A 10,643-nucleotide genomic window follows, 5' to 3' on the forward strand; every position below is an offset into this window, starting at 1 on the left:
CTTTAATATCATCTCAAGATCATTTGATGCCTTTTTATGATTGATACAGAATTTAGAATCATTTGACATCGCCGATCACACAGAGATATAAGTGTGCGATGACAAACTTAAAATAACAAGTTGAGATATCATTATTTCTTGTGTGGGAAACATACCTTACTTGTGGAGATCAGATGCTTGAAAAGGAGGGTAGGTTTTGCAAACATGTATTGATGGCGAGCAAAAACAATTGACCGTTAGGTTTGGGAGAGATTGCAATTTTCATTCATTCATTCAGTCATGAGAAGGGTGTAAGAACTGGACCCGATATTGTGCTAAAAATAATAAAGCTAAGAGCACCGTTTGATTCTTTTGGCCTTATCCTTTTTACTGATGCATGTAACTTCACTATCAGAATTCAATTCCCGTCGAAGAGAAAGTCGGGAGATTTTGGGAAATGGGGCTCATGGACGTGGTCAAATGGAATAGTTAGTAAAATACTTTCTCCCCACTGAACGATTCATTTCCCAATACATGCTCTATCTTCTGCCATGGGCCTTCATAATTCCATGTGCATTATATATATATATATATATATATATATTTTCCTTTTCCCTACGATGGAACAGCAGGTCATTTCGCATTCATTGGTTTCCCATCTCACACTGGGCATTCAATAAAAAGATGCTCATGATCTATAGATCCAGGAACCGAATTTGCTGATTTGGATCATAAGTTTGTACTCTCAACTTTTGGGTTTGTCTGAGTGAAATATACATATAACATATGTGTGTGTGTGTATACGCATATGTCTGCTAATATGCTTTTGGGATTCCCTCGTTGGAACGCCCACCACCTTTTAATGACAGTGCTAAGCTTTTTCTGTATGAAACAAACACACACTCACACATGTGTATGGGAGTGACCGACAGCATGTATGAGCATGTGTGAGATTTACGTGGAAAGATTAAAAAGTTTCAGCTATTATTTTGGGTTCTCACAGACGCTGTGTCCACTGTTGGTGTCATAGGATCGATATTGAAAAGCTTTAATTTTGTTGCCACCAAGTGTTGGAGTGGGTCTCTTGGCCCATCCAGCTTGCAAACAATCTCATAAATAAGAAAGCAACGGGCCATGAACAACAAAACTTTTTTCCCCTTTATGCTAAAAGGTGATAATTGTATAAGAATGTTTGAAGGTAATTTACTTTATTAAAATAACCTAAACTTTATATATTCTTAATCTATTTTATATGTTCTAGATGTGAGTCTTCTTTCTTTATCTCTAATCATAATAAATGACTAACTAAACACATTAATTATGTCCAACTAAACCATACAAGTGAGAGAATATAAGGAGCTCAATTTGAATTATTGATTTGTCCAAACATAACTGAACATGAAGAGAACAGGTCAATAAGAAGAGAACCACCAATAGAAACAGGATTCTGCTTTGATATGTTCACCATATGCATGTTGACAATGCAATACCGACACTGGTCGTGTATGATAGGAGGAAGTAAAATGGAATACTGAAAAGGACAAGAAAATTTGATCCGTTCGTAGGCATAATTGATTTGAATTTGAGAAATGCATTTTAATTTGGCCAGAAAACAACAAATGGAGGTGCATCGGTTACTGTGCAGATAAAACATAAGCCATAAAAATACATATTGGTGCTCCATGGTTGCTTCCAATTAATCTCTTCATCTTGCTCAGTGGCACAAATAGCGACGTATAGCTTTATAGTGTATGACTTATCTGGAAGAGTTCGTACAATTTTCCTGCTTCTTCGATCCCACCAATCCCCTTTGTTTATATTGTATGACAGATTCTATATTAATACAATCATATAGAATTCTTATAATTTACAGTCACAGCGAATCACTCTAAATGCATGCCTCTCGTCGTCGCATACATACTCGTATAAATTATCTAACATATATATCTCCTTTCTCAAAAAAAAAAAAAAAACAAAAACAAAAACATGATGATGATCTTAAATAATATTGTAATTGCAGTCTGGCTGCTATTTGCTGCTGCTGTTTCCTGGATTGCTGTTGTTTCTGATAATTCAAGTAATAATTCAGTATTCACACCTACACCTTACATTGTTGGTGTCCAGCAAGGATCTTTGTTATTCCCTTTGGATCCTATTCATGTGATCCCTTACCAAAGTCTTGCTTTCTGCAAATATTTAACTTTACACATACTAGCATAAACGCAAGATTTCACCAATAAACTTGTCCTTATTTCCTGGCTGTTTATTGAAAAAAAATGTAGAAACACTTCTCACGAATCAAAATCGCAAAAAAATAACACCTAACAAGGCCTTCAATCCATCTTAAGTTGGGAGTACTTTGAGTTCATTGGAAGGAACGGCTAACAAACACTGATTATTACAGGCCATATAATATCATAAACCAGAATCGCGAATGGGAAGGCAGTGCAAGTAACAAGGACCTTTAACATGTCTTGTATATTTTCATGTACTCGTATGTTGCACAAACTTTTCTCTCAATTTTTTTTTTAAAAACATGACAATACTACAGTTAATTAATTTCTTTTTTTTTTTTCAAAAATCCACATTTCTTAAACTATACATTTTTATTGACAACATATAATTAGAAAAACCATAACATTTTAAGATATCACATGTATGATTATTTATTCAAAAATTCATCAGAAGTAAATTTGAAATGTTGGGAAAAAAAATTTAAAAAAGACGTACATCACACAATAGAAGCAATTCTTAACACTAGGAGGCTAGGTGCTCTTAAGGCTAGGACTTCACATCCTATTGTATTCCCAAAAAAGAAAAAAACAATTTTCTTTTATTTTTTGCTCAGAAGTCAGAACTCCAACTTGCTAATAGATGGCGTGAAAAAACAAAAAAGAAATCTAACATATCCAATCGAAAAAAAGAAGCTGCCCCAAGCAAAATTGGGCTAAATTATTCGAGATGAGCCCACTTGAAAGCTGAATCCAACCCTAGTTGAATTGGAGATTTTTTTTTTTTAAATCATTTTAAAACGACGCCGCGCTACAGATTGAAAGGGAAAACCCCTTTCCCGCGCGAACCATAAACTCTCGACTCTCGAGGCCTCGCTCTTGGGTCTCGGCTCTTGGGAAGTATTTGATTCTGGCCTATTCCTGGTATCTTTCGCCAATGTTTGTTTTGCATTTCTATTCATGTATTGTACATTTCTTATATTGGTTTACATTTTTTTTTCATGGGTTCTCCTATCTTCTTCAATCTTTGATCTTGCTGTGCCCTAATTGCTTGTCCTAGTGCTTCTCATGTCCCCTAACTTGGGATGATTGTGACTGTGTAAAGCATTCCGAGTTAATTGGTCTCCCGTGAAAATTGTATGAGCTAGCTGTTTTCATGTTCGTTCAGGTTTCAAATTGCTGTCTGAATTTTGTTTTAATAATGTACTTGGATATATGGGTTGCATTTTTTTTTGGTATCAAAATTATTTAAATTCCTTTTATTGATAGCAAATAAAGTATGCAGGTGACATTATCACAATGAGATTAAAGATCTCAATGCACTGATATACTTCAAGTGTTTTTGTATGCAGTTCACTACTAAGCTGTCCTCAATGGGTCAGGATAAAGTGTCAGAGTAGCAATCTGGAAGTTTTTGATGGCAAACTACTATGACATTGATGACATTATCACAGAGGAAGAGGTGGTCATCAGACTGTTAAGATTCTCCTTTTACTTTCTTTTAACTCTAGCATGTCAAGTTGAATCAGGGATGGTGGTAAAATATATTTAAGGATAATATTGTCAATAAATGAATTAATTTAGCAGTTAGCTTAAACTTGCTATGTGGCTGAAGGTGTTTTGGGCTGCTACTAGATTATAACAAGATTAGTATGGAGTAACAAATATCAGGATAAAGGCAATATATCCTTGTACATGCAAGGATATATGTACAAGGATATACACAGTTGATATACACTGAAGAAGAAACATGATAATTTGTTTCCTCTCTGTCTCTTTGATGTTTCAGTTGATGCTTGTGAATACACAGTTGCTGGTCTGTATTGCTACCCTACTCAGTTTCTTATTCTAATATTATAACGTGTCATGTTCTTGCTACAGATTGTATCAGTTATATTCCAAAAGGTAGCGTCAGGAGTGGGAATAGATCCCAGCTCTGAAACTGACTGTGTGAGAACTGCTGATCACTTATGATTGAAAAACAAATCATTGCCCTATGTTTCTCTAATGATTTAACGAGACACTAGCCTGTTTGACTTTCAGATTGAAACAGGTTCCAAGGTGGAACTGCCTTTCTGGCTCGCTCATGAATTACAACTGAGACAAGTAGTATCAATCAACATTCCCTCTTGTTTTGATCAAAAGTAATTATCAAATTTTAGCTCTGTTAGCAATTCATAGGCTTCACTTGCAATATTTACAATTCATCATTACATTGACAATGAGTTAAGAAGCAATGCCAATTTAGCTTTATTTGCTTAATTCTGGTACACTTAATGGTTAGGCAAACCTTGCTTGTTAGCCCATGACTTTGAGTTGATTTGGATTCAATGCTATTATTCCACCTTCTTTTCGTATTTTCTTATTAATTGTCTCCGATTGAATGTGTTTAGTGATGAATTCCCATTGCTTTTATGGAAGTCATGAACAATATTGACAGAACATATTTGCAAATCATCATCTGCAATTGTGTCCAAATGTACAAGAGGAATGTAGTTAATATTGGATCATTTTTTAATTTAGATTTTAAAGTGTTTGCTTTATTTACGCCTTCATCTGCTCTTATAGTTGGTGGTTCTTGATTTCAGAACTAGACTAGAGATTCAGGCTGATTGTGCCAGTGTGGATCTGAGGTCTCGATGTCCATTCTTTTATGAATTTGGATGCAAGATAGCACCCGTGTAAGTCTCTTCTATACCGTATTTTTCAGTTTCTAGCTTTAACTAAAGGTTGCTAATTCCACTAGGGCTCTAGGCTTAAAGTCACATTCCCATGGACATTTTCTTGCTTAGTCTTACGGTCCTATCTCAGATGATATTTTACAGTTGCTGCCAACCTCGACAACTTTGAAGGGCCAATCAACTTTTCACTGTGTCCTATCTCACAATGCATAAAACATTCTCATTCAAGTCATTATCACTATAGTTTCCAATTTGACAAACCAAATTTCAAATGAAGAGTGATGAAATGCCAAGGAATTACTGGTTACACCATGCATGAGCAGTAGGCCTTTATAATGAAATTGTATCCAACCTTTCTGTTCTGCTTTCTCCCTGCCCTCGTGGCACCTTAATAAGGGGAATGATATAATTCAAGCCACCTAAACTTTTGGTAATGAGTAATGCTAGTCGTAGACCATTTTTTATTTGCCCAAAGATCCAAGATTTATAATTAAGTGACTTGTCATGGGAATTATTTTATGATCCGCGTGTTGTATGTTACATGATATTCTTTGTTTTAGATGAAGAATTACATTAATACAAGGTGTCCAATGATTTGTACATTATGGATTACCAATATCATTAAATGTCTTATTATGTATTCCATATTTAAAACTTATGAATCATGAATTACTTATAACATGATTGCCATGCTAATGAGTTTGAATCTTAGGAGTTAAGGTTCACAATTTGAATTTTTTATAAAGATTGAAAACACTGAATGATGTGATTCTCCAAAGTTTTAGTCAGTTTTCTTTTCTTTTCTTGTTTGTTTTGGGTAAATATTTTTGTTGCTTTTTGATGGCAGGGTTGGTGATAGGACAATTGGGTTCCTGCTCTTGTCTGCATTTAAGAATAGGTACAAGGAAGTCCTCACCAAGGCACATACCGCAGCATTTTCAGCTGCTTCCAAATTCTGGTCAATTCTAACAAATGAAGAGATGAATTGTGAGTTTTATTATACTTTTGGAATAAAACATACTTCTTCCCAAATTATAAGTTACTTTTGGAGAGATCCGGTGTCCTAAAAAACACTTTGAGAATATTAATATTCCATTAAATATGCTTATTCCAATATTCCCCCTTCTTTATTTAATTTCCATTCTCCTCCCTTTCTAATATGGTAAATGAAGAGTGTTTTTGAAATTTACATTTTTGTTTTGAAAAAATAAGGATGTTAAGTACATTTAATAATGCATATTGATACTTGAGAGTTTGTCCAAAAATATCTTATAATTTGAGATGGAGGAAGTAGTTCCTATCTTTGTCTACAACTTCATTTTTTCTTTTATTGAAGCTGGTTGATCAGTGTAGCTCAATTTATTTGAGTCCATGGTTTTTTTTTTTTTTTTGGTTCTTTTGTAGTGTATGAGGCAGCTCAGTCCTCCATGGCATCCTTTAAGAAGTGGCGAATTGGGGGACCTAGATTTCAGAAAGCCCCTGTTCTTGGAAGAAAGAGAAAATCAACCGAATAGTTATTTTTGGCAAAAAAAAAAAAAAGGTGTTTGACATCTCTCAATGTTAATTATTTTTGGAGTAATCTCTGTAAATTCAGCTTATTTCTATGAACCCCAGGATTGGGGGTAGAGGGTCTCCTTTTCTTTTTGCTTCCCCAATCTCGACCAATCATTAATTTTATAATTATAAAAATTCATTTAATAAAATGATATGAATGGTGGGGATGGAAAAAGTGGAGGGAAAAGAAGGGGAAAAAAGGGTGAGACCTCTCTCCCTAGGATTGGCCACTTATAAGGTTTTTTTTCCCCTCCCCATAAAGAGGATATTGAAAGATTTGATCAAATACAACTTTTACCTGTGCAGCTCTTATTATTCTTTCAATTTTTCAGCAAGATTTAAATGTTTTAAAAGTGAGTGCTATCTAAATATTTTCCAATTATCATTTTCCTCATGCATTGTGAAAGAGAAAAGATGTCGAGTTTATATTGTATATTGATAAAATAAAAAAATTCATAGATAAATATTTGGAAAAATGATAATAAATCTTTTCAAATTATATAAATAATAATTAGATCTTTTGAAATGTTATAATTTTAATGAAATTTTTAGGTTTTTCTTTATCAATATTTTTTTTAGTGAAAGGATCATTTTATTTTTACTGAAAATAACAAATATCAATTAATGACTTTTGTTTAAGGAATCATAATTTTCATTCTATAAATTATAAGAATAAAATAAGAAATTATAATTTATTAAGTATAATTTTGTTATTAAAAGACAAGTTTTAATTATAATTTTTATTTAAAAAAAATTTTTATTTTGTGAATCATAAAAGTTGAACAAAATATTATAATTTGTTAAGTGTAATTTCTTTCATTAAAAAATAAATTTTCAAAATAACAAATTTCATTACAACTTTTATTAAAGAATGACAACTTTTTTTAAAAAAAATTATAAGAATTAAACAAAAAATTATAAATTGTCAATAAAGGTAAAAATATCTGTTTAATTTAAAATTTATTGATAAAGAGCGTTTTAAAGATTTTACTTAAATGATGATATTTAAGAATCAGATTGTCATTTATATAATTTGAAAGAATTTTACTATCATTTTTTTTATATATTTTGTGTTTTTATAATGAATACAGATATTTTTAAAATGATGATAATAATAGAGATTTAATGAATGTCATAATTTATTCTTTTGTTAAAAAAATATTTTTCTCCATGTGGTTGATAAAATTGTGTAGCTAGTAGAGGTTTTAATCAAAGAACTCATTGATTTCAATTGTCCCACCGTGGAATTGATTTCACATGATTTTTTGCAAGGTAGTTGTTCCAATTTGCACACTAATATACATTAATAAAATGTACTCCGTCTAGGCCTATATTTTTATTCACGTTCTCTATTTCTTTGGTTAAGTGGAGCCCATTTAGCGTTCCAAAAATAAATAAAGATACTACTGCTAAACTACAGGTTATAAATTATTTAGTGTTGTCATGGGACCACTGATTCATAGCTGAAATCCTAAGATAGATGAACAACATTCCTATTGTTGGATCTCATTATTACAATAAAGTTGTTACATTCCAACTTAAAATTGTCGGATCACAACTATAACTTCCTCTTAACGCCCAACATAACTTTCTCATACATAATCATAAATTTTGGCTATTTGCAATTACCAATCCTTAAATATAGCTTTAATAATAACAATAATAAATTAATAAAAATTCAGTACGCGTGAGTTGGTGGACACATCATTGCTAAATCTGCTAATAGATTTTAAAAGATTCAGTTGTCGCATTATTCTAATATGTTAGGTGGTGTTTAAGACTAACCTAAGTCTTATATCCTCATAAAAATATTTGAGAATTATCTTGAAATTCTATATAAAAAAATTAATTATTATAAAGTTCACTAATAATTAAACTAAAATGATTGACAATAACCTTAATTTAATTATTAATAAATTTTGTAACAATTAATTTTTTTATATGCGACCAGGTAATTCTTCCTAAAAATAATTGAATATAGTGCATTTAGAAAATATTTTTTTTCTTGAAAAAAAAAAAGGTGCGAAGAGAAGAAGTATTCTTCGTATATAGTCGTACACTTCTTGGTATTATTTCTTTTTAATATATGACAATATGCTGTAAAATATTCAATTTAGTTTGAGTCTAAAGTTTACTTCTTTTTTTGTTTTTTGTTTTTTTCAGTATAGACATCTATTTACAAAATATTGGAACTAATTAAGAAAGATGTAATCCACAAATTTTAGTAAACTTTTTTATATTTATTTTATGCTAACATCTTATAATATACTTCCTACTTTTGAAAATTTGAATTTTCCATGCATCAAAAGCATCGCAGGGTCCTGTTTAAAAGAAACAAAGTTTCATATGTATTACTAAATCAGCAAAATATTATTCAGTACAAAAAAGTAAAATATATTTCAGATTATCATCAAATGAACTAATCCATGTCTCTATACCTATTTTGATCGCACCAGATAAACTAATTTGATTCTATTAACCAGAAATGCAACTTCTTCCAGATATATCAAGAACTATACTGAGTTAAAAAAGAAAAAAAACAAAGGATAAATCGCATTATTGTTATGCATGGATCGATCTCGTAGGGTCTTAATGAATTTATTCAGAGTTAAGAGACCCAAGAACACAGAATCTACAATATAAACATACGATTGCATGCATAAAGGCCATTTATTGATGAATAGTATGGTAAAAGAATCATAGACCCCAAGAAATGAGTTAGAACTTGGAAAACCAAGCAATGTAGAGTAGAACCATATATTAGAGATGACGGATGCTAACTTTAATATAAGAGGATTATAAACACCAAAAAATTAATTAGAACACGTAGAGCTGTACCAATTCTTCCAAAGACTCCGAACTAAACTTAGGATCTGCATTCTCCAGCATCCACAACAGATGATCAAAAAGCACCACCTCACAGTTCACCACCAACACATCCTCGGCCTGTTTTGACTTATCGATTAGAGCATTCAGCAAAGGATGGTTCAGATACTTAGAGCTTATCAAGTACCTCTTCCTCGTGCTCCCAACATATGTAGTTACACAGTGCTCCTCGTCGTCTTGTTCTTGGCTTCTCCACATGACGTCTTCTTTGGTCGATTTGGATCTGAGGCTGCTGTACGAGGATGATCTTGCTAGTTGCCTGGACAAGCTCTTGCACTTTCTGAGTATTAGATTGATCTTCTTCATGGTGTTTCTGAGGAGAGAAAGAGAGAGGGAGGCTTAAGATACACTCACAGAAAGTGTAAGGGCTAAGGAGGCTTTCAAGAGATGATGAGATGGAGGAAGCTAGGTGGGTGCAAGGTCGTTGTTTTTTGGTGCTTAAGTGTGGGGTCTATTCTCGACCAAACATTATTATTAGTGACATAAACAAGTTATCTTTTCTATGATCATTTTGAGGTTTTGCCTGCACGCACAACCGACAACTAATTAAGCGTGTCCGTTTGCCTTCAGTAATTATTTTGACTCCACCTCGGAAAATGAAATGACATTACCAGATACATCATATCCTTCGAGTACTGACAAAAATGGATCTTTCAAGCTCCTCTCTACACAACTTAAACTGATGAGTTTATATATACCGATGTCTAGTTATGCATATTTTAAATTTTTTTTCCCGAGTTTGAATGCTGGTGGAACGTAACGTCTTCAGCTATTTAATTAATTTCCTGCCATGGATGCTTGAGCTTGACTATATATATGATTAGCCAGCTAGGCAAAGTGGCTAAGCTCTTATCACAAATATGGTTGACTAGAAGACTATAGCATGACAAGGCGTTCCAACTTCCAGATAAGGTTTTAAGAAAAATGAGAAGCTAGCCAGACGCGAGAGCTATATATAGCAGTTTATCTCAATGAATGAATCACGTTTTATCCATATATTTGTCTTTGTCCTGGCTAAATATCGGGGTTGGATATTTGGCATTTTGGATGCTATATATAACTTTGGTTGCACGGTACGTAACACAATTCATTAGTCAACTTGTAACAAATGATAATAGATATTGCAATAAGTGAATTGATTTGATAAAACATTGGAGTAGAATTCTTAACGATGAAGTATTATATAAGTTTCACAGTTTTATCTTCAAGGGTTTTATTTAAAAGCATATCCCAATTAAAAATTCCTTAGATTCAACATGTTACAGCAAGATGCATGAATGGCGGCACAAGGTGGATGTCCCACAGGAAGGGA

The 10,643-nt window shown here is 32.6% G+C and overlaps 2 protein-coding genes across 4 annotated transcripts; one reads left to right on the forward strand and one right to left on the reverse strand.

Moving 5' to 3' along the window:
* The first annotated feature begins 3,020 nt into the window (after nt 1-3,020).
* On the forward strand, nt 3,021-6,744 carry LOC129314675 (DNA replication complex GINS protein PSF3-like). Of its 3 annotated transcripts, none has more exons than XM_054958179.1 (7): nt 3,021-3,134; nt 3,563-3,672; nt 4,092-4,160; nt 4,254-4,354; nt 4,799-4,891; nt 5,739-5,878; nt 6,296-6,744. In XM_054958179.1, the coding sequence occupies exons 2-7, from the start codon at nt 3,628-3,630 to the stop codon at nt 6,403-6,405; spliced, it is 558 nt and encodes a 185-aa protein (XP_054814154.1). In that variant the 5' UTR covers nt 3,021-3,134; nt 3,563-3,627; the 3' UTR covers nt 6,406-6,744. The 3 variants fall into 3 exon arrangements, with proteins under 3 accessions (XP_054814154.1, XP_054814155.1, XP_054814156.1); XM_054958180.1 differs by having other exon boundaries at nt 3,071-3,134; nt 3,548-3,672; XM_054958181.1 differs by lacking the exon at nt 3,021-3,134 and adding an exon at nt 3,184-3,347.
* Nucleotides 6,745-9,096: 2,352 nt separating this feature from the next.
* On the reverse strand, nt 9,097-9,931 carry LOC129312334 (auxin-responsive protein SAUR78-like). Its single transcript, XM_054954888.1, has one exon. It carries the CDS (start codon nt 9,635-9,637, stop codon nt 9,263-9,265), a length of 375 nt encoding a protein of 124 aa, XP_054810863.1. The 5' UTR covers nt 9,638-9,931; the 3' UTR covers nt 9,097-9,262.
* Between the last annotated feature and the right edge of the window lie 712 nt (nt 9,932-10,643).

The sequence above is a fragment of the Prosopis cineraria genome, unplaced genomic scaffold (genome assembly GCF_029017545.1).
Source record: "Prosopis cineraria cultivar Desert tree isolate PC_DT_omini unplaced genomic scaffold, ASM2901754v1 PC6, whole genome shotgun sequence".
In the NCBI taxonomy this organism is placed as follows: domain Eukaryota; kingdom Viridiplantae; phylum Streptophyta; class Magnoliopsida; order Fabales; family Fabaceae; genus Prosopis; species Prosopis cineraria.